Source organism: Zalophus californianus, chromosome 2, assembly GCF_009762305.2.
Source record: "Zalophus californianus isolate mZalCal1 chromosome 2, mZalCal1.pri.v2, whole genome shotgun sequence".
Lineage (NCBI taxonomy): Eukaryota > Metazoa > Chordata > Mammalia > Carnivora > Otariidae > Zalophus > Zalophus californianus.
The window spans coordinates 2202301-2226212 of NC_045596.1; the positions used below are offsets into that span (position 1 = coordinate 2202301).

Below are 23912 nucleotides of genomic sequence, written 5' to 3' on the forward strand. Positions count from 1 at the left end.
GGGTTTGGTACAAAGGCGTGGCATGGTGTGATTTGAGAGCTGAGGATAACCTCAGGGTGGGAGTGAGGGCCGAGCGGAGGCGCTTGCCTGTGGTGTGGAGGTTGTGTGCACCAGGGTGGGGGTGAGGTGGAGAGCAGTAGCCACCCGCTCAATACGGTGTGGGAGCAGAGCTGGTGAGCTTGGCTCTCAGCTTCACGTGGGTGGGAGCGGGGAAGCTCTCGGGTGATGGGCCTCCTGTCTCCCGAGTTGGGGAGATGAGGAGGAGCGATCCTGGTCTGGGCGTGTGCAGCTGGCATACCTGGGAGGCACTCTGGGGAGGCTGAGGCCGGCGTTTGGGTGTACAAGTCTGCGGTTGTCGAGGTGGAGCTGAGCAGGAGGTGAACACCGGGGTGGGAAGAGGTCAGCAGGGGACCCTGGGTAGTTGGGGGGGGAGGGGAAGGCTGAGCTCTGAGCTTAGAGGCCAGAGAGGTGAGGACGAGTCCATGGAGGAGGTGGGGAAGGAAGAGCAGGTGGGGTGGTATTGTTGAAGCCAAGAGAGGAAGGCATCTCCTGGAGGAGAGATGGGTCAGCTTTCAGCTGCTCACAGGCTGAGCAGATGAGCTGGGAGCTGACCCTGCATTTGGCAGCCTGGTGGCCACTGGGGAGGTTTGAGTGGGTGGAGGGTGTAGAAGCCTGGCTCAGGTGTGTTGGTGAGAGAGGAATAGGAAAGAAATGGACTCTGAGAAGGAGTAGATGTGGGGTGGCAGCCAGAGGTGGAAAGAGGGGTTAGGGCCTGTGCATATACTGAGGGCGAGGGCAGAGGGGATTGCCCTCACGGGGCTGGGGCTGGCCCTGGCCGTGGGCCTGGTGTACTCCTCCTGAAGACCCAGAAGACGCAGAGCTGGTGGGGCAGGTGCAGGCCTGGGTGGAAGGCTTGGGAGTGCGGAAGCTCTCTGGATGGTTTCCTTACTGTTGAGGTAGACTCGGTGCATGTGGTGTTCACATGGGCACCTGAAAACAGCGCATCTCTGCAGATGGGTTCACTGGCTATGGACACACTCTTAGTGATGAGCAGTACCCATCAGGAAGGCAGTGCTTGAACACATTGTGGGAGACACTTAGCTTGGAATATTTTGCATCCATTAAAAACGTTAGATTTTAAAACCTTTGCCTTGGGACTTATCCCTTCCATTTTTAAGAGGAAAAAAAGCAGAGACATTCATAACATGATTTTTCAAATCAACTTGAACAAAAACCTCTCTACGTGTGTGTGGGTATAGGATTATAGGAACATGGAGAAAGTTAGAAATACAGTTGACCCTTGAACAACAAGGATGTTTTTCTATAAATACAGGACAGTCCTGTATGTGTATTTCCCCTTCCTTATGATTTTCTTAATGACATTTTGTTTTCTTTAGTTTACTGTATTGTAAGAATGCTGTATGTAATCCGTGTACAAAATATGTGTCAATCAACTGTTTCTGTTATTCGTTAGGCTTCTGGTCATCAGTAGGCTATCATTTTGGGGAAGTCAGAAGTTAATACACGAATGTTCAGCTCTGTGGGGGTGGCTGCCTTTGACCCCCGTGTTGTTCAAAAGTCAATTGTACACCAGTTTATTAACATTTGTTACAATTGGCTGAGTAGGGATGGGGTGCAGGTAGAGTGAAGAAAGGAGAAGAGTTGTGTGTGGCATCCTGTTTGGGTAAATTCTGTGTGTATAAAAAAGAGAGGCATGAGAGAGGGTCCCAGAGTGTGGATGGTGATCATGTCAGAGGGCTGTGATTCCAGCGGGTTTTTCCATACTTTTAAACATTTGAATCTTTTACAGAAAATGTACATTGTTTATATAATAAAAATCTAAGTGAAAAAATTTCTCTTGTGGGAAAAAGGTAGCTGCTACTGTGTTCTAAAAACCGTTTTCCTGGTTCACTGCTAAAGATGCTTTTAAAGGCAGGGCTGGTAATGCTTGGATGGTCAAGGTCATTTGACCTAGAGGTACCTAACTTGAGGTAGAAATGTTGACATATTTGTTGACTTACGGGAAAACATTTGTGATGTTTAATTGCAACAGATGCACATTGATTCTCATGAAGCCCTTGGAGTGTTAAATACTTTATTTGAGATTCTGGCCCCTTCCTCCCTCCGTCCCGTGGACATGCTTTTACGGAGTATGTTTGTCACTCCAGATACAATGGTGAGTGTCTCGCCTCATGATGGCACCTTCTGTTCATGCCTGTGCAGTGCAGCAGGTCATCAGAGTTACCTGGGGGCTCTGTCAGGGTCATGGTGGGGCCTGGGAATTTGCATTTTAAACAGGTTCCCAGATGGTATTGATGCTGCTTGTCTGGGACCACACTTTGGAACCAATGATAATTTATTGGCTTTATTGATAGAATGGTAAAATAGGAGTAATTTTCATTCATGAAACTAGCAATCAGGAAAAAATGTAATTCTCTTTTTACTTCAGCTATCCCGTATTTTCTCTCTTTTAGGCATCTGTGAGCACTGTGCAACTGTGGATCTCAGGAATCCTAGCCATTTTGAGGGTTCTAATTTCCCAGTCAACTGAAGATATTGTTCTTTCTCGTATTCAGGAGCTCTCCTTCTCCCCATATTTAATCTCCTGTCCAATAATTGATAGGTTAAGAGATGGGGACAGTACTTCAACACCAGAAGAACACAACGAAGGGAGACAAATCAAGAGTTTGCCAGAGGAAACATTTTCAAGGTATGCTCTCTATGTAAGCCTTTAACCATCCCATGGCCTTCAGGAAGCCGTAGCATTTTGCGATCAGTAAGTCTGCAATAACTCCTGGTCTTGCTTCAGCGCTGAAAGTGGGGTAAAGAAGTCTGTGTGGATGTGCTTTCTTTACCCAGTCTGCCTCAACTGTGGCCCTGGGTTCATGTCTCTCTTATGGCTCTGTCATGTCCCATCTCATATCCTTGTTAAAGACCACACAGTGGTTGACCATGGCAGTGGGGGCTAAGGCTGGCCTGACCTAGGTGCTAGCAGTAAGGATGTGTGTTGTGTTGCCTGCAAGGAGTTTAAAAATCTAAGAAAACCCACTAAAAGTTTCATTTTTATTCTCGTGTGTACTGGCCATTCTAAACACAGTAATAAAATCTTTCTTCCTGCCAGGGTGACTGTTCCCACTGCGTCCCCCTTGGTGTACTTGTGATATGAAATCGTGTCTACCCTCACAAATTATTTGGAGGCTCCTTGAGGGCAGTGATCAAAAGTCAGGCCCAATAAATGCTTATTGCCTAGACAAGTGTGTGTCCACCTTTGCTGGATTCAGGGCACTCAGTGAGGTAGAGCTGGTGAGATGTCCCCTGAGTGTGGTTTGTGCGGATGTGCTCCTTCCAGGCAGGCCCACATAACATCCGTTTAGCCTCCCCGTCGTTGGTCATTGGTGAGGTTCCTGTGTGTTTGTGGAGATAAATCCAGTAAACTTGCCTGACACCCTTTTGTTTGTAGGTTCAACCAGGTAGCCTGTGGCTCCCTCTGCTACATTTAAGCAGGTGGCTAAAATGGATGATACATTAAATTCCTACAGTGGATTGTTGTCTGGTATTTCTGTGATGCTTTATGGTTTGCAAAGCTTTAAAGAAACACTACATGTCATTTTATCCTTCTAACATTCCTGAAGGTGATATGTTTGTAAGTGAGGAAGGTGATACACAGAGAGGGAAAGTGATTTAATACAAAGGGATGGTATTAAATGTTGCACTTTGTTTACTTAACTTTATATTTTTACTTTACCTCGGTCTACCATGTGTATTTTTACATTTTACATATGAAGTATATGATCGTATGATCACTCTATAACAGTCACCTAATTGACTTCATATGATCACTCTATAACAGTCACCTAATTGACTGTTGGACTTTTCCATTTCTTTGAAGGTTTCTACTACAGCTAGTTGGCATTCTTTTGGAGGATATTGTTACAAAACAGCTAAAAGTGGAAATGAGTGAACAGCAACATACTTTCTATTGTCAAGAACTAGGCACGCTGCTAATGTGTCTGATCCACATCTTCAAGTCTGGTAGGTACCTCAGACTTATCTTCATAGAGCATCTGTATATTCCATGTCCTGTACTATACACTCTCAGAGGTAGGAACTTTGCTGCCCAGCGCAAGCTCTACTGTGCTTAATGTGCATTTGAAAATGTTTTGTTGGGGCACCTGGGTGGCTTAGTCGGTTAAGCGTTTGCCTTTGGCTTGGGTCATGATCCCAGGTCCCTGGGATCAAGCCCCATGTCGGACTTCCTACTCAGTGGGGAACCTCCTTTGCCCTACCCCCCACCTTGTGCTCTCTCTATCTCTCGCTCTCAAATAAATAAATAAAATCTTAAAAAAAAAAAACCCAAAATGTCATACAATTAAGAAAAAAATGAAGATGTTTTATTGGTGAAAAAAAGTAAAACTGAGGGCTTCCTCCTCTCTTAAAGATTTGGAAGCCCAAGATATTTTTGTACCTTTACATGTGATTGTGAATTAAAAAGGACAGTGAACCCAAGAGAGAAGTTACAAGAAGGCAGCCTTGTAGCATGCGTCGGAAACAACCAGTCCATATCAGGATAGTCAGTGCTTTCTAAGAGGAATGAGTGTTTTCAAGAAGAATGCCTTGGCTTAGATTAAATGGGTGAGAAGCTGGAAGACTTTAGTTACAGGGTACAGCTATATCTTTCTTCATTCAGCAGGAAAAGCAAGAGGCAATTCTCATCTCTAGGAAAAATGAACAACAAGGAAATCATGGTCCAAATATGAAGCAAACCAAAGTATGGCATGATTTTCAACAATCAATTTGATTGAAACCTTTGAATTTAAATAGCTTCTTTAAGTGGCACAGGGGTCATGACCAAGGACCTATAGAAAGAGATGTTATTCTACATTTCTTGGCTTTGTTGGAAACTATATTCACATAATCATAAATGCTGTTTGATTTTTCAATTTTAAAGTCAATGTGTGAATAAAACATTGAAGACTTATTTACTTAATTTTGGTTTCAGAACAGAATGAAAATGTTTTTATTTCCAGGAAAAATAAAAGGGAAACTAACCAACTTAATTTGGGAGTGGAAGGTAGAGAAAAAGGTGGAGGGATGGAAGGGTCACCAATCTCATCCTGCATTGTTGGGTTTATACAGTCATACCGAAGTTGACACAACAGGAAATAGAGGCTACAGTGGTAACCAAATAGAACCAAAAATGTAACTTAAGTTGACAGGTAGCATGAGTGAGGTACATCTCATCTCTAATGGGATGGAGTCTGTAACCATCACTCAGCATGACTCCGGCAAATCCAGCAGTTTCATTTGCAGGGATAGGCCTCTATCCTATGCTAGAGCAAGAAAAGGAATAACTGGTTAGAGTTCCTGGAAGTACAGAGGTCACTGTTCTCTTTAGGTATGACCACCTCAGGCGCTTTCATTCTGTTGCCCTGTCTAGTGTTCCCATGTTTCAGCTCTGATTTCTATGTTGGCTCTGTTCTCTGGTGGGCTTCTTCCCCATGGCAGGAAGGATGACCCCTGGCCACCACTGGTCTCAGCCCCGGCGTGAGTCCTGCCCTGGGTGCTCTGGCCATTCATTGAGAGGGAGCGAGGGCTACTTCCTCACAGTAAGACAAGAGGAGCAGATGAATAATAGATGGTCTGCTACAGGTGATAAAAGTATGTCGAGTCGAATTTTGGAGGTAACCGTCAGAACTAGAAACAAGACAACTGTTGCCTGAAGAGGGATGGGGCAGGGCATTTGTAAAATCAGAAGCCTCTCTCTATTACTGGATTTTTAAGTTGTGTACATACTACTTTCATACAAACTAAAACATGCACATGCACCACACACATATGGACCCTCAGAGCAGTAGATAACTCATTTTCGGCCCCTCTTCACTTGGCAAAGATGCACCAGGTCAGCCCGCCCCAGGCTGCGCTCCGGTGCCATGGTGGTCAGGAAGGCTGGTTTGGCTCTTGCCTTCGTGCGGCTTGCAGTCCAGTGGGGAGGGTGGTATACAGGCAGGGAATCGGGAGTCTGGATGTTTCCTGTGAAGGAAGCAAGCAGAGCAGCGATAGGCAGAAGAGGGGCGGGGAGGGAGGGCAGGGCCCCCGAGAGGCCATGTTAAGCTAAGGCCCAAAGGCAAGACATTGCTGTGCTCTGGCCAGACGGCCGCGGAGAGCACATCGGCAAGGCTCAGAAGGCGACCGGGGAGGCGGGCAGGGGTGGGGGTCGTGGAGAAGGGGGTGTCTTCGTGGCTGCTTCATTTAATTGCTGTTGCCCTTGGACAGGGGCATGTCCAGAATTTAATTATCAAGTGGACTCGAGAGTTTTAAGCCCTCCTCATTATTAACATTGAAAGAATTTTTGTTTTGAAGAACTTCTGATTTATGCTTCACTGATGCACATAATAAGTTTAAAGTTGAGAAAAGAATTAAGCTACATGAGTAATAAGGTCATTTGTAATATGTCGGTCGTTCTGATACTTGGCCATTGATTGGTTTGCATCTGATACCAGAAGGACACCCATTCATCTCTAAGGGCTGCTTGCTTCCCTCTTTGGACAAGAGTGACCTTTTGCGCGTCATGTGGAGTTCTCTGCCCTTCCAGGTGTATCCTGACTCACCACCCTCACTTCCTCCTGTTCCTTGTCTCAAAAATCAGGGGAGGTATTGTGTAGTCTACGGCAGCACTGTCCACGACAGCCTCCTGCATTGGGGAGCATTCTGTGTCTGCAGTGGTTCAGTTGCCTCCAGCCACATGTGGCTTTTGGGCACTTGGAATGTGGCTGGTGTGGATTAAGGAGCTACTTTTTAATTTTATTTAATTTTAATCGGCTTAAATTTGAATGGCCCCAGGTGGCTAGTGGCTGCTGTATCAGGACAGGATGTGAGGGGCAGTGTGTTCTACCAGAGGGCTCCGGCCTTGGTGCTGGGCACACAGGCTTTGCTGCGGTGTCTTTGCATGCTGTCATTTGGTTCAATATTTGCAAATAAAGTGTGTGTTTCCAAGTGTCTTTCTCCATGTGGTTTATTTTGACTGCATTTCTTCTAAAGATACTAGGGGGCAGAATTACCGTGTTTGATTTTGAGACAGAGTTTAAGTAAATCATCTTGTACTTTTATATAAATGAGGTGCATTTAGCATATAAAGCATTTTTATTTATGCTTTGCTTAAACAAAGGCAGTGAATTCTAGCCCTCCACTGAAAATTGAGACCTTCGAAAACGGTTCTTCCTGCAGCAAGAAGTTTGAGCTTGGTTCAGATTCACACTTGGGCAAAGACAAGGATGGCCACGCTGCTGGGAATCCGGGTGTTCACTGTGGGGTGCTCACTGTGGTACACCCCCTCAGTCCTTAGAGCAGCTCTATGAAATAGTCACCCTTTCTGCTGAAGAGAGAGTTCAGGCTCCAGAAGGTCCTATGGTAAAACAGGGATTGAAAACCCAACCATTTTATCTTGCCCTCTGTTCGTTCTTACACACCACGCTGCTGCTCGGTTGCCAATGGTACATGCAGTAGCTCACATTTGCAGGGCACTTCCTGCAGCCCCGGAGAGTCCAGTAACATGGGGCTGCTGCCTCCAGCCCTGCTTCCAGCACTCCTGGCCACATGTCTCTTTCAGCTCTGGGAGGGCAGGACAAGGGGAGCCTTCCTGGCTCAGGTGCTTGTCTGTGCTTTGTCACTGTCACTTGGCCTCGGGGCCCTGTCCCTTCTCCCAGGTCTCAACTCTTGGGGCTTCCCTTGCCTCCCAGTCACATCAGACATTGGGCTTCTTTCTGTCTCAGCCAGTGGTCGCTGCTCAGGAGACAGGGAAGGGAGACCCCCCCAGTGCCTCATCCTGTCCGGGCCCAGTACCCGCGCTCCCCACGTGTTAATTAAGGTCACGTAGCTACTGTAACAAAGAACAGCAGCATTTTGGTGGCTTGCCACAGTAGAGGGCTGTTCTTGTTTCTGTGCCCATGCGGGAGGGTGTTCCCGGTCCCTGCTGGCTCTCCTGCATGTGGAGATTCGAGCCCAGGCCTCTCTTCTTCCTGGGGCTTAGCTGTCCGGGGCATCAGCACCCTGGCCTCGCTGGTTGAGGAGGACAGGAAAGGTAGAAGAGGCTTTGTTGCCTTGGACTGAACGTGACCTATATCCCCTTTGCATGCATTTCTTTGGTGTACCTCTTAGCAGCCCCCACCCCATACAGGGGCTCGTTCACCCTGGTGGGTGACTGCTTCCCAGCAACAGACTGTTGGGCAGGACAGACCCTGGGGGCAGAGTCGTAGGGATGACAGCCAGGAGGTTCCAGGTGATGGACAGCAGAGGCAGGCATCATGGCAGGACCAGCAGTGCCGTCAGCCTTCTACCAAGGGCAGTGGGCGGGCCAGGGGGCTTTCTAGAGCTTTCACCAGTGCATGTGCGTCCCCACCACTCCCATGCTGTGCACTTTCTCCATTGAGTATTCTTGGTCCTGGTTGCAATGCTTGATCTCTGTTCTTTCTCTCCTGCTGTCTCTCTCCCTCTGTCTCTCTCTCTGACTCTCCCCCTCTGCCTTTCTCCCTTTCTCTGTTTCTGTCCCTCTCCTCTCACTCAGTAGGGTTGTCCCCTTTGTGACCTGCCCCTGGTTATTGCTGCAGAGACGATCGACAATGCCTCCAGAGTCTGGGTCACCCAACTGATGTGGCTGCCTTGGGCTCTCATGTCCATTCTCCTTCTAGTGTGTGACTTGGTGTCTTGCCCACACCTGACGATTGAACTCGTCACCTGGCATAGCTGCTTGATTCTGGCTTTTTCTTGCCAACATGCTCCACACCATCGTGGGAGGTGTTCAAACCCCAGCGTCACTGTGGACTCCTCCCTGCCCCAGTGAACCGTCTGACTTCTCTGCTCATGGCTCCTCCAGAGGCCATGCGGCCTTTCCTAGCAGCCCTCTGGCAGCAGCCCCGGTTGGTGGTCCTTTGCTCTGCCCAGTGCCATACTGAGCCCTTCACTCAGGTTTTACTCTTTGATCCTATTACAGCCGTGTGAGCTGCTACTGCTCTTAATTCCATTTTGCAATGAGAAAACTGAGACCCTGGGTAATGTACAGCGAGGGCCAAGTAAATGGTAGAGCCACAGCTCCGACCATGGCTTCCTGTCCTCTGTTGAGTAAAACCCCATATCTGTAGTCTGTCATTCCCTCTCTTCTGTGGCCTGGCTCCCCATTCCTCCACAGCAGCACCTGCCTCTTCCCTCAGGTCCACTGGCCCCACAGAGAGCCCACACAGTAATGCAGGGCACAGAGGACCGGGCCCAGCTCATGCCCTCTTCCTCTGGGCACTTGCTGTGGCCCACGAGGAAGTGTCTGTTGTGGCAGGAGTAGGGTGTGGTGAGGGTCCGACCACACCTGCTAGAGCAGACTCGGCCCCACGGCCCGACCCTGTGGAGGCCTCGCTGTCCCAGGGGTGCCGAGTGCAGGCCACCTGCCGTTCCGTGGAGCTGGGTCGCCTGTCACACGCAGGCGTGGCTCTTGGCGCGGAGCTCCTGGACAGCTTGCTCACGGCAGTGGGGAGAAGGCCCGGGAGAGTAAGAGTGTTAGCGTCTGGTCTCTGAATGTGTGGGTCTGGGAAAGAGCTGAGGGTGTGTCTTTTTGTGGAAGGCCTTCCTGCGGCCACAACGAGCAGCCCGACGTTTGCCTCTCAGTTGTACTTTTGGTTGGTTTCTAGGAACGTTCCGGAGAATCACAGCAGCTGCCTCGAGGCTCTTCGCGGCGGACCGCGCCGATGGCACTTTCTACGGCCTGGAGAGGCTGAATGCGCGCGTGCGCACCATGCTGCCCACGCACCCGGCACTCGTGCTGCTCTGGTGCCAGATCCTGCTGCTCGTCAGCCACACTGACTACCGCTGGTGGGCAGAGGTGCAGCAGACCCCCAGGTACGTCCGCCCGGCGCCCCGGGCGGCCTGCTCGCACGCTGGCCCTCGGGCCGCTCGACGTTTGGCCGTTTCCATGAGGCTTCATACGCATTGTGCTGCAGGCGAGCCTTCCTCTTGTGGACGCTGTGCTGCAGGGAAAATGTGCTCAGACCGAAGGCGTTCAGAGTAGCCGCTGCTTTCCAAGTGTGGTTTCTTCGACACGGTTCCTCTTGAGGGTCATTCTTGTCATGTTGTGTCCCTCCTGCTGGGCTCTCATCCTTAAATTGCTTCCAGAGCCAGACATGTTGCAATGTCTTAACTTCGTTATAAGTTAAATGTGGTTCTGGTTATTCTTAGATAATGAAGTAATTACTGAGCAACATTTCAAAACTGCTTGGAAATACCCTATTTTTTGTCATTCACAAAGACTTATTAAGTATCTGATTGGGGGTGACCCCCTTTTTGCAAAGAAGTTTTCAGGGTTAAGCCTTGATTTCTGGGCACTGTCCTGCTCAGACATTTGTACACATGTGGGAATAGAAGCTTTGCCGCCCATCTACCCATAGAGCTGAGTCCTCAGTGCAGAGTTTCTGGAAGGCTTGAGGGCCCATGGTGAGGAGAGAAAGCAAGGGCTGCAGGGCGGAGGTCAGCTCCTCTCTGCTCAGTGTGGCAAGGCTGAGCTGTGTGAGGCCTGGGGTCCTAGTTGGGCCACTCCATTGCATTCAGCTGGAAAATCCAGTGTCAGTAGGCATCTTTCAGTGTCTGTTCTGCGCTATATGCTGTGGGATATGCAAAGAAAAATAATATGCATTTTCTGCCCTCCACATGCTTACATTTAGTCGGGACAGACAGACCGGTGAAAACATTGGAAATGCTTCAAGAACATGACCTGCTGTAAGAGTCAGGAACAGAAAATGATTGTCTGCTTCAGTGCTTCTTCGGTGTACATATAAATCCACCGGCGAGCTTATTAAAATCAGGTTCTTGTTCAGCAGATCACTGGGGAGGCCTGGGGCTCTGCTTTTCTGCCAGGCTCCTGGGTGGTGCCGATTCTCTTGTCCACGGAACACACTCCAGGCCAGGCCCTGAGTCCTTGAGGAGTGTGCCTCAGAGCCACCAGGGGGCTTGTTCCAGGGACCAGGACTGTGACCCAGCCCACCACCAGCCTTGGCAGCTGGGTACCTTAGGAATTAGGATCCTGGGCTCTTGTGTTCTCAGAGTCTCCCCAGGAAACTCCCATGGGCACCCAAGATTGAGTTGTGCTGGGCAAGGCTTGGTGGGGTGGGGCCTGAGTTAGCTGCTGGTGCTAGCAGGTATGTGTAGCGTGGCCAGAAGGTGGGAAATTGTCCATTACCCCAGTGGGTATGTGAGCCAGCGAGTTTCCTCCCCCTTCCTCCTCCCTTCTACCTCTCCCACCTCCTTTTGATGGCTGGTGGGTGGTGAGGGCAGAGGGACCTAGAGTGGGTTCAAGAGGAAGTGGGAGGGCAGACCCCACCCAAATGGAAGGGCCTTCCACAGATCTGGGGGATAAAACATCCAGAAAGAACACTATTGAGCTAATGGGGGGAATTTGAATGTGAGTTCTAGGGGACCTGTTGTTTTGTGGTGATGAAGTTCTCAGGGGACCCCTGCTGAACTACTTAGGGGCAAGTGTCTTCACCTGCGAGTACTCTCAGGTGGTACAGGCCAAAAAGTGTGCGTGCATAGAGTGCATATGTGTGTGTGCGCAGTGTGTCTTTATGTGTAGAGTATGTGTGTATGTGTGAGTGCACGTGTGTGTAGAGTATATGCGTAGGTGTGAGTGCACGTGTGCGCGTGTATAGTGTGTGCGTGTGTGGAGTATGCATATGTGAGTGCGCGTGTGTGGAGCATGTGCGTACGTGAGTGCACGTGTGTGCGTGTAGAGTATGCATATGAGTGCACGTGTGTAGAGTATGTGCATGCACGTGTGTGTGGAGTATGTGCGTACGTGTGAGTGCGTGTGTGGAGCATGCATACGTGTGACTGCACGTGTGTGTAGAGTATGCGTACGTGTAAGTGTGCGTGTGTGAAGTATGCATACGTGTGACTGCATGTGTGTAGAGTATGTGTACGTGTGTGGAGTATGCGTACGTGAGTGCACGTGTGTGTGGAGTATGCGTACGTGTGAGCGCGCGTGTGTGGAGTGCGCATGTGCATGTGTATAGTGTGTGCGTATGTGGAGTATGCATACGCATGACTGTAGAGTATGCGTACGTGTGAGTGCACGCGTGTGTGGAGTATGCGTACGTGTGAGTGCGCATGTGTGTGGAGTATGCACATACGTGTGAGCGCGTGTGTGGAGTATGCATACGTGTGAGTGCACGTGTGTGTAGAGTATGAGTGCGTGTGTAGAGTATGCATATGTGTGAGTGTGCACGTGTGTGAAGTGTGCGTACGTGAGTGCGCGCGTGTGTGGAGTATGTGTACATGTGAGTGTGTGGAGTACACGTGTGTGTATAGTGTGTGCATGTGGTGTGCGTGTACATGTGAGCGTATGTGTGCATAGTGTACATGTGTGTGCACACAAAGGTGGCAGCATATTAGTGGTTGAATCTAGGTGAAGAGGGTTTATCCACTGAATTAATCTTTCAGCTTTTCTATTGGTTTGAAAGTTTTCAAAGTAAAAGTTAAGAAAAAAAGATCACGGAAGTGGGGACATTTTGGACCACGGAGCTCTGGACAATTCACAGGAGGAGGTTTGCTCCAGAAGGGAGGAGATGTGGGAAATGGGGTCACGAGTTCCTCACCAACGCTCGATGTCACAGGGGCTTTCCCTTCTTGCCCTTGTAGTGGATGCAGGGCAATGCTTCTTGTGGTTTTCACTTGCACTTTGCTGATGCGCTGATAACATGATAACATAAAGGTAATCATGTTTTCATGTGCTTATTGGCCATTTGTGTATCTTCTGTTGTAAAGTATGTATTCAATATTTGTTGGTTTTTTGAAATTTGGCTATTGTCTTGTTATTGAGTTGTAAATTTTTTATATATTCTGGATCTAAGTAAATGTTTTCTCTCCATCTGTGGTTTGCCATTTTATTTTTTTAATGGTTTCTTGGGAAGAGCACAATTTTTAAATTTTTATGAAATAAAGTGTGTCAGTTTTTCTGTTCCATTCTTTTTCTCTTCAATCCAAGAAATGTTTGCCTACCCCAGGATCATGATTTTCTTCTATGGTTTCTTCTGGCACTTGCGTAGCTTTAGTGTTTACCATTCTGAGTTAATTTTTGTGTATGACAAAGCGTGAGGGTGAAGAGTCTGTCCCCCACCCCCCGAAGGGCGGTTCTTTCAGTGTATTTTGTGAAGAAGACCGTGCTTTCTCTCTTGAATTCCCTTGGCACTTTTCTCAGAGCACAGTGCGGCTCAGACGTGCGGACCTTGTGGACTCTGCTCACGCCCCTGATCGGCGCCTCCACCATCACGGCAGCACCCACACCACTGCCACCACGTCATCGCCTCAGCTGCCGTGCCGGTTCCCCCGCTCTTCTTTACTTCCAGAATGGTTTTGGCTCCTGTAGGTTCTTTGTGTGTCCACGTTTATGTTTTAGAATCAGGTTGTGTCTACAAACGAGCTTGCTGGCCTCTTGACTGAGCTTGCCGCCGGTCCGGGATTGAGGGAGCACTGGCATCCAGTGTCCAGTCTTTCAGTCTTCGAACATAGTCTCTCTCCGGGTATTTTGGTCTCTACTTTGCCACAACAGTATCTCATAGTGTGCAAGCATTCTTCGTATCTTACACATTTCATGTTTCGGAATGCTGTTTTAAATGGTAGGTGGAAAAGTGTTTTGTTTCCCATGGTGTGCTGTTGGTTTATAGACGTGCATTTGGTTTTGTGTACTGACCTCACATCCTGAGACCCGGCCCAGCTCACGCAGCAGCCCCAGGAGGCTTTTCGTGGGCTCTGGAGGGTTCCCTGTGAACACATGCGTATCATCCACAGGTCAAGACTTTCCCCTTCTTTCCTCCCCACCGGTATTCCTCTTGTTCTCTTCTCTGCCTCAGGACACTGACCAGGCCCTCCAGACAGGGCTGGACTCCATTTTTCTCTATTTGTAGATTCAGTAGATAGACGCAGCTCTGCACCACGGTAACCTCCCCAGCTTGCGCAGGTAGGGCTCTCGGGCAAGCAGAGAAGCTGTACTCTGGCCGCATGGCCCCAGGAAGCACCTGCGGCTGCCACAGCAGGGTTTGCTCCTGTCTGCTGCTTGCTTGGGGTGGCTCTATCTTCACTGATTTGTTTCCAGTCTGCCTGGCCTTCTGGTGGCCCCTTTCGGTCTTGCACGTGCCATGGCACTGGGGCTGTGGTGTGGCCACGCGTCAGTTCTGAGGCCTGGATTCGGGGCATTCGTTCACCATCAGTATCTAGCTGCATCTGTCCTGAGGTCTCTTTGCCCACTACACGCTGGGGCTCAGTTTGGATTGACATGGGTTGACATTCAAATCCTGCCGCTAGATTTGAATTGCAAGTTCTGCCCCCTCTCCTGCAGAGGCTCCCCTGTAGCTGTACCATCGTGAAATGCGGGGCTGGCAGGAAGGCTGAAGAGAGGAGGTGTTTCTGTTGGTTGGTTTTTCATTGACCTAGGACTTACACTACAGGGAAACGTACTCTTTTGTACCAAATATTGTCAGGTGAACACTGCCACAGTTACAATACAGGACGGTTCCATGACTTCAGAAGGTCTCCTGTGTCCTCTGTGGCCACCCCCTTCCCCAGCCACTGGTCCGTGCGCCGTCCCTGTGTTCAGCCTGTTGCACAGTACGCCCTATGGATGAGTCATACGGGTCTGTAGCCTTTTGAGTCTGGCTTCGTCAGCGCAGGATATTTAAACCTCATTTATGGCCTTGCACAGATCAGTGGTTTGTTCTTTGGACTGGCGAGTCGTATTCTGTCATATGGATAACAGTGCGGGTGCGTCCATTCACCAGGTGAGAAAAGGGACATTGCAGTTGGAACATTTTTTTTTAATCTGTAGACTATTTTATACCAATTCTCTTGTAAATCCCGAGGTGTTGTAGGAAAAGTTGAGACATTTCAGAATATTCTTGCCTCCTTGTGACCTCTGTCCCTAGTAAGCCTTAGCAGAGACGCACAGGCTCTTTGTTGCCGAGGGACGGGTATTGTCCTCAGACTCTTCTGTCAGGGGCCGTTCACAGGTGTGGCGACACCTGTTGGAGGACTTGTGACCGCTTCAAGGGTCCCCGAGGGTGTAACCCGTCGACTGAGAAGTGAAGGAACCTTCACGAGCCGGGAATGAGTTTTGCAGCCATACTTTCAGACAGGGCTTTCGTGGCAGCACATACCAGGGGGCAGGTGAGGGTGGCAACATTTCTCCAGCAATGGTGCAGTGAAATCTGACTGCATACAGGCTTTCCCCGGCGGTGGGCAGCGTTCTGCAAACCCACACTGGGAATCCTGAATGCAGTTGCTGTGTTTTCCGGCGCAGTTGGTGAGAGCCCGGTGCCTGAGTGCCGATCAAAGGTGCGGCTTCATGGCAGATTCTGCCTTAAGTCGAGCATTTGACTGTTTGCCGGTGAGATCTCTGTGTTCTTCTGATGCCCATACTTGCTTTGCCCCAGCTCAGAGGTAGGTTGCTGAGAGTGTGAGTCACATACCTGTTGCCGCAGTGCAGTCCGTCTGCTCTAGCCCAGGAACTGAGCTTCTAGTTGTCTTCAGCTTTGGAGATAAGCTCGCTCTTGGCCTGGGAATGTTGTCAGTGCGTCTCTTGCTCCCTCCAGGAGACGCAGTCTGTCCAGTACGAAGTCACTCAGCCCCCAGGTGCCTGGAGAGGAGGACCCTGATGCAGCCTGCAGGCTTGGGGTGTGCAACAGAGAAATAGTGCGAAGGGGAGCGCTCATTCTCTTCTGCGATTATGTCGTAAGTCCTGGCGGGGCAGGGGGGCCGGAGGGCACCGGTGTGCGTGATGCTCTGTAGACCGACCTCCTGCTGCCATTGGCACAGGGCTGTAGTGAGCGTTCCATCCTGCTCCGGCCGCTCACGGACGTGGAGGGCTGTCTGCAGAAGGCTTCACTCAGCTGTCGCCTCCTGGGCGAGCGTGACTTGGAGTGGAGTTCTGATTTAAATGCTGTTTACCATCTGTGCAGAGGGCGTTGGTGTCCACTGTTGCATTTTAAATGACTTGTTGGAATGTCATCCATTTAAAAAAATAACTTTTGTAGTTTTTGACCATAAAACTAGCATCCCATGTTTAACACAGAAAATTGACAAAAACCAATAAAGAGAAGAAAATACAGTCTCCTTGTAATTGCATTACTCAGAAAACCTGTTGCGGCGTTTTGGCTGGGATTTGGTGCTTTTTCTCTACTGATAACAACACGTGCGTTTCTTTGGCACAAACATGGCACCATATTCATACTATTTTCACACAGCAAAGTGTGTGATGTTCTCAGTTGGGAAAGGAAGGGGAGTCCTTCAAGCAACTGGTTGTTATCATACAGATTTTATGTTGCTGTTTTTTATTGATACTCATTTTTTGATTTACATGCTTTATGTTGAAATAGTTTTTCTATCTTGTTCTACTTTTGAGAAATGATTTAGTATAATTGTATAATGCTGTCTTTCACGGAAATTAAGAAAAATATTTTATAAGTTAGTACTATCAAATTATTCCACATGGAAAACATTAATCATTAACCAGATGTCAAAGAATTGATTTCATTTTACAATTTCTGCCTAGAAGGATTATGAGTTAGATGAAAAGGCAACACACATATTCAAAGATGGATATCTATTTCCTTATAAATCTTAAATTTCCCTCTTTAATATCCATTTGATTAGTGGAATCTATTCATATTTTGGATTCAGGAATTCTGTCAAAACTGTGGCAGTTACAGGGAACCCATTTTCTCCATTGACCTGTCACAGGACTGGTGAAGGAGAATTGGGGAGCACTCTTGGTAGGCCAGACCAAAGCCTGGACAGAGCAGGGTCTGCTGTGTGTCATCTGCTCTCGCTTCACAGGGGGGGTCCTGTCACCTGAGGGCAGGGCAGTGCTGCCCCTGCCATTTCGCTGCCCGGGGGACACTGGTCCTTGGCAGGCACCCTGGGCCTTGCTCTGCTCCTCCTCTGGCTGTTGGCCAGTGTCCCTGGGAGCTGTGCTGGAGCATCACATTTTCCTGGCAGGCGGGATCTATTCTCTAGCAGCTTTGGCTACAGTGTAGGGTTGAAGGTGAGGGATCCTGTGAAGTGAGTTCCGACCCTGATGATTATTGGTGGTCAAACACTAGATAGTTTCAGTTAGGATTATAATTTGGAATTTGTCTTCCCCTTCCTACCTCTGGCCTTTTCTATGGCATCACGTCTGTTCTGTCCTTGTCGACTTGCGAATGAGTCTGTCACTCTTTCTCCTCAGTGTCAGAACCTACACGATTCAGAGCACCTAACGTGGCTCATTGTGAATCACATCCAGGACCTGATCAATCTGTCCCACGAGCCCCCCGTGCAGGATTTTATCAGTGCTGTTCATCGGAACTCCGCTGCCAGTGGCCTCTTCATCCAGGCGATTCAGTCTCGTTGTGAAAACCTTTCAACCGTAAGTCTCCCTGGTGCCACCTGTGGCCAGTCAGAGGTTTTTTTCCACCTTAAAAATGTACTATTGGAATTGGTAAACTGCTGACTTCCAGTTGGCCAAACCTGTACTCTCATTGCTTTCCTTCTGCCCGTCGCCAGCCTACCACCCTGAAGAAGACGCTTCAGTGCTTAGAAGGGATCCACCTCAGCCAGTCGGGCGCCGTGTTAACACTGTATGTGGACAAGCTTTTGTGCACTCCGTTCCGTGTGCTGGCTCGCATGGTTGACACTCTAGCCTGTCGCCGGGTGGAAATGCTTCTGGCTGCAAATTTACAGGTACTAGAAAAACACTGATTGTAATTTTTACTGAGAACTTAGCAGGGCAGGCAAAACAGTTGCCTGGTTTTTTCTTCCACAGGCATATTCTTCACATGCCACTGCGAGAAACATTTATAAGATGTATGAGTTGGTCATTCCTTGTGTGCCTGATATGAGCGCTTCCTGTACGTTCTTCTCTGCCTTTGCTACAATAAAATGTACATGTCACTCTTTCCCTCCTAAACGAGTGCAAGGTGGTTTTGATTCGTTCCATGTTACACACTTGCTGATGTGCTGTTGTCTACTTCAGAGCAGCACGGCTCAGCTGCCAGTGGAGGAGCTCAGCAGGATCCAGGAATACCTTCAGAGCAGCGGCCTGGCTCACAGGTAATGCTACGACCAGGCGTTCCTTGCTTTGGATAGAAAGACTTAGATTTGTACGGGAACGAGCTCGGGATGAGAGATTGATGTGCTCTGTAGATGAGCTCACTGTGGAAAAGCCCTAATAGAAAGCCTTCCTAAATTAAACAAAATGTGCTCTCACTTTATAAAAAGTGAGATGAAGTGACAGCACCACCTGTACCGTAGTAATAGGGACATGCCTGCATCCTGTTGGCTGGTTGAGGCCCGTACGTGTCCAGATTGCCCTTGTCCACCCACCTGTGACACAGGAGAATGCAAGTTATCAGCTTGATCTTAGCCAAATCAAAGCATGTAGCCTAGCTGCTGCGTAAGACTGGGCAAATCTGAAAGACGTTACCTAGTTCTGGGCGTGCAAAAATTATATCTGCATCTTGTTAAAATGTGATTTCTTTCTAGTATTTGTCACCTCATTCTGCTGCATAATCTTTTAGAAGCCTTTATCAGAAATTATGACGTCTATTATCTGTTTCCACAAGTAAATAAAATACATTTTACCATTAATTTTCACCTTTTTCCCTCCACATGGGGGAAGATGTGTGTGTGCGTGCGCACATATGAGAGAGAGAGAGAGAACAGAGTAGAATCATCGCACTGTAGCTTGTTGCTGGTGTCCTTATTTGGGTAGGCGCCTAACCCAGTAGGCAGCACGTGGTTTGCATGATTTTTCAGTTTGCTGGGCCCAGTTATGTTGTGATTTGCATTATGAAGTTGTTGCTCTCATAGCAGATGGTAGAAGGTCAAACTATTTTTTTTTTTGACTCTAGACTTAGTATTCAGAGCAGATGAAGAAGATTATAAATATCTTGTGCCAGATGAGGTGCTTCCTCTATGAAGTGAACATAAATTGGTATAAATTGTATCGTGTTAGGAGAATCAATGGGAGATTTTGTGCACTTAGAATAGATCTATTTTGCATTTGTAAAGAATGCTTTTATTAGCTGTTAAACCATGTATTGCCTGTTATAATGTTTGAGTATAAATGAAATGTCTGCAAAACATTTGTGGGGCGTGAACTGTGGTTATTAAAAATGAGCTAGAGCCTGAATTTGCATCATGCCTTCTCTGAGTGTTGTTGAGGCAGCTCTGAAGAGAAAGTGTCAAGCACGTTGCATATCGCTTTAAGAGGCCACTGTCACTTCCTAACCTGGGAGACTGCTCTAACCCCACGTGTGGTCGGATTCCAGACACCAGAGGCTCTACTCCCTGCTGGACAGGCTTCGTCTCGCCACCGCACCCGGCTCACGTGGCCCTTCTCCTCCAGTCACGTCCCACCCGCTGGACGGGGATGGGCCCCTCGCACTGGAGACCGTGATTCCAGACAAAGTACGTGTCCAGCACGTATGCCTGTGGCACGTGGGGCCCACTCTTTTACATCTTCGGCAAATCTGGAACGTGCGGTGGGGCAGCTCAGGCAACAGGATGTCCTGGCACCTGGCGTGGCCCAGGGGCTCCCAGCCTGCCGTTCCTCACCAGCAGTGGGCAGGGTTTCATCACTGACAGGACGCCTGAGGCCCAGTCCAGGTCATGAGCAGGAAGTGTGGGGTGGGAAAGGAAATGCTGACTTGGGACACTCATGGCATCGGGAGAGGGGAAAGTAAAGGGAGCAGTGACCGTAGCCTGCATAGGCAGTCGTGCTCGCCTGCTTGGCCCGTCTGCCTCTCTTTAAACCCGCTGACCTCCTGTGTTGACTGCACCATCCCAAGGACCCTGGTACACGGTCACGACCCTTGCTACTCACACCTCAGAGCTAGGGACCGTTGGGGCCTTGGCAGATCGCAGATCCTTGGTACTCTGCTTTCCTGGAGGGAGGTCAGTGTAGACATGAGCTTGGATTTTGAAAACCCATCACCGGGGCACAGAATGGCAGAGCTCAGCCCTCTGCTGCCCCGGCCTTGGAGAGAGAGGAGCGCTGCAGACACCCCAGTGGAAGATGTTGGGAGCAGTGCCAGGCGAGGGGCGGACAGAGGGCAAGGGCACAGAGCAGAGGGCCAGAGAGCTGAATTAGGACACTTCTCCCCTCACCAGGGGAGGGGAGAAGCAGAGCCTGTCCCAGTGGGAACAGCAAGTCAAAGACACAGCCTTTGAAGCAGTTCCTACGGAAAAGGCCTGTGGTTTGGTGAGCAGCCACATGGGCAGCTAGAACCCAGCTAGAACCCAGCTAGATCCAATTTCACGGAAGCTGCATTCATAAGCCCCAGGAGGCCACTTGTCCTTTAATCTGGGGCCACGGGATGTGAGGGGCAGTGGGCAAAGAACAACACACGTTTAGTAGAGTTGAAGCCCCTTAAAAGCCATGCCCAATTTCATTGGGTTCTCTACCTTTTTCTTCTTCCCAGGACTGGTACCTACGTCTAGTCAAATCCCAGTGCTGGACTAGGTCGGATTCTGCGCTGCTGGAAGGGGCAGAACTGGTGAATCGGATTCCTCCCAGTGACATGAGTGCATTCATGATGAACTCGGTACGGCGGAGAGCAGAGGGGTGCTGGCAGGATGCGTGACTTGTTTTATCATCATGTGACCAACTTAGGACATGGGCCACTCACTTTCCTGCCTTAATGGTAGAACCTGTAATCCAGACAGGATGGAGCATGGGAGACTGTAGTCTAGATGGGGCAGGACGTGGGAAAACTGTAATCCAGATGGGACAGGATGTTATTTCAGCTACATTAGAATCCGAAAGGAGGTAAATTGTGTCTAATTCGACTTTCCATGCATTTGAAGAAAAGAGGTTCTCTTAGATTGCAGTCTGTTCTCACTGCGTGTCCTCATGGCCATGAGGAAAAGTATTAAAAAAAAAAAAATGTTGTCATGGTAGATGGTTTAATGGACCCAAATGGTATTCTGGAAATTGATCTTTAATAAGACCCCTCCCCTTGTTTTATGTGGTGAGGTCCTCCTGCCCCCACTACTTATAGTGAGGTCCCCATACCCCTGCTTCATAGAGTGAGGTCTGCTCCCTGTTACATGTGTTGTATGTAATAGTCCATGATGTGTAGTTAGGCGTTCTCCTACCCCTGCCCCTACTAGATGTCATGAGGTCCCAGTCCCCACCCTTGATGTTGTGCAGGCATGCATGCTGGGAGGCTCCTGGGCAGGTCCTGTGGGGACTGGACCCTCTGGTCGTACCAGCCACAGCCTTATCAGGTTCCTTCTCAGACATCCTGGGACCATCAGCTGACTAAACCTCCAGGTGTTTTAATGCTGCCTCGATACGTACCACATGGGAATGAGGAGCAGCAGGGGCCTTGGTGGGGGGTGGGGGCAGAAAAGGATGGGCCAGGCGTGGATGAAGGGACTCGGGGCCGAGGCCACACAGCAGTATGCTCCCAAGTACTGATTCTTCATCAGTTTGACAGTGGGAGCTACATTGAAAAAACAGAATTGGCTCAAAATCAGCTTGCTGAAATCATTTTAAGCTCCATTCAGTGAAAGCTAATTTGCTGAATGATAAATTTGCTTAATGATCTATTTATCGAATTTTCCAAATTCAGTAGTTGGACTTTTAATAGCTTTAAAGGTTCTGGCTGTAGCAGAAAGGTTCGGTTTTGGTTACTGATGATGACATATGCTTTTCTGAATGTTACCTGAATTCAGATAAATATTCTACCTGAAAATTGGCCCCCAAAAATCCTTCAGTGGTTTTTTAAAAGTTGGTAAAACCCAGTACATATTGATACACTGTCACAGGAATGCTGCTTTTCACCCACAGCTGTGGCCACTTTGATTTAATTCAGCTGCCTTTGAACATAACTTTCTCAAAGTTTGTGAATTTTGGTGTTTCACCAGATTTCTTGGGTGCTGTATATTTTTATCAGTTAAAAATTACGTATGTTCAATTTTTTATTTCAAACAAATCTGAATGCATAAAAAATTTAAAATCTTTAATACTAAAGTACCCCAAAGAGACCAGAAATACACTTCATGGAGCATATGGTATTTATTTTGGAAAGTAGAATATTCTTTAAAATATATTGTTAATAGTTTACTCATCTGTGCTTTCTCAGAAACGTTTGCATTATCCTTTTTTCTGTTGTGTTTCTCTTGCCTGGTTGAAAAGTGTGTAATTGTTGTCCAACCTTTAACGTCCTGATTCAGGAATTCAACTTAAGCCTGCTCGCCCCATGCTTGGGCCTGGGTGTGCGCGAAATCTCTGGAGGCCAGAGGAGCCCCCTTTTTGAGGCAGCCCGCCTGGCCACTCTGGACCGTGTGAGCGGCCTGGTCCGGCAGCTCCCTGCCACCCACCGCGTTCTCCAGCCGTTCCTGCCTGTGGAGCCCACCGCCTACTGGAACAAGTTGAATGATCTATTTGGTAGTTAAAATTAAAACTCCTTTTATTTTTAAAAAATGCTGCAGAGCCAATATCGTGCTTTGCACTGAGTAAAGATACAATAAATGCTGTTGACCTAATAAACCGAAAGCATGTGCAGAGATGACCGAGAGACGGTGCCAGGGACCCTAGCTCTGGATGTCTTTTGGCATGTTTGCCCCTTTGCCGTTCCTCAGCCTTGCCCTGGAGGAACACTAGGGTAGACCTCAGAGGGAGGCGTGTCCCGAGTCACGTGCACAGTTAGGTGTGTGTGCAAATGTGCTTCTGAGCTGAAGGTGCCTTTAGATTCTCAGAGAATGGGCTCGCTGCCTTTCAGAGGCCCCATGAAGCCCTGCTAGAGTTGCATTCACCCGTAGTCTTGTGTTTCAGGGGATGCTGTGTTGTACCGGTCCTTGACCACTCTGGCCCGGGCCCTAGCCCAGTACCTGCTGCTGTTCTCCAAACTGCCCAGCCATTTGCACCTCCCTCCTGAGAAGGAGAGGGACACTGTGAAATTTGTGGTCATGACCCTCGAGGTAAGAGGCAGCTCAGGAAGCCAGTGTTTCTGTGCCAAGGGACTGTCACTGGAGAAATAGGAAACCCAGGGGTTGTGCAGTTGGGCTTCCTCCTCTCCTCACCAGGACAGTAACGATGGGTGGTCAAGCACCACATCCATCCCCTACTCTGCTGAGCACATTCACACCCCTGACCGCACGGGTTCCTCACAGGTGCCTTGTGACGTTGGCCACATAGCACTTCCTGTCCCTGCTTCCCAGCTGGCCTAGGACCTGGGCTCCCACCATGGCGTCTCCCCCGCACGTGTCTGGGGCGAGGGCATGGGTCTTAGAGGAGCATCTGGCAGGGAGGAGGCGGGGCAGGGGAGAAGCAGGGATGACTGGAGAGATGAGCAGAAACCTTTGAGGGATCTCTCAAACAGGGGAGGGAGTCCTGTGCTTATGTGTGGATCTCTTTCCTTGACTCTAAGATGCCTTTGATTTCAGGACAGACATCCATTAAATATGTTTTCTCTAAGGAAAAGGAAGCACTGCAAATGTAGAGTATATCCTAATTTTAGATAAAGAAAATAGTCTGGGAAAATTATTATGCTTTAAATAGAGTGAAAACCTGGATGTTTCAGCCATGGGAAATTAAACACTCTGTGTTAACACTTATAATCACCCCCAACATGTGTACACATTGTGGGTGCATGGGCTTTCCATACAACTTCTGGCAAATAGTCTAGCCTACATCCTTGCAGCCAGAGCCTGAGCTGTTTTTGTCAGCCTGAGCAGGACACGGCTGACTCAGCATCAGCTCCAGCCTACCAGCAGGGAGAGAGGTAGGTGTCAGGAGGGCACGGGACGAACAGGTACCTGCTGGAGCCGGGCCAAGTCAGATGGCTGCTCACACCTGTCCTGCAGGTCTCCGTGCAGTGTGCAGGCTGGTAGGCTCGCGGATG

General features: G+C 48.9%; 1 protein-coding gene across 4 annotated transcripts in view; it reads left to right on the top strand.

Moving 5' to 3' along the window:
• The window catches only part of HTT (huntingtin), a 136443-nt gene that overhangs the window by 86612 nt on the left and 25919 nt on the right, over positions 1 to 23912 (top strand). For all 4 annotated transcript variants that reach the window (XR_003520794.2, XM_027598953.2, XM_027598952.2 and 1 more), the window contains 12 exons: positions 2054 to 2176; positions 2475 to 2710; positions 3890 to 4032; positions 9672 to 9879; positions 15615 to 15753; positions 17249 to 17428; positions 17566 to 17742; positions 18035 to 18111; positions 19332 to 19470; positions 20484 to 20606; positions 22243 to 22456; positions 22844 to 22989. Coding sequence is in view for 3 of the 4 variants with exons in the window: in XM_027598953.2 (XP_027454754.1) it covers positions 2054 to 2176; positions 2475 to 2710; positions 3890 to 4032; positions 9672 to 9879; positions 15615 to 15753; positions 17249 to 17428; positions 17566 to 17742; positions 18035 to 18111; positions 19332 to 19470; positions 20484 to 20606; positions 22243 to 22456; positions 22844 to 22989 (1905 nt within the window). In the remaining variant the exon portion in view is untranslated. The remainder of the gene's footprint in view (positions 1 to 2053; positions 2177 to 2474; positions 2711 to 3889; positions 4033 to 9671; positions 9880 to 15614; positions 15754 to 17248; positions 17429 to 17565; positions 17743 to 18034; positions 18112 to 19331; positions 19471 to 20483; positions 20607 to 22242; positions 22457 to 22843; positions 22990 to 23912) is intronic.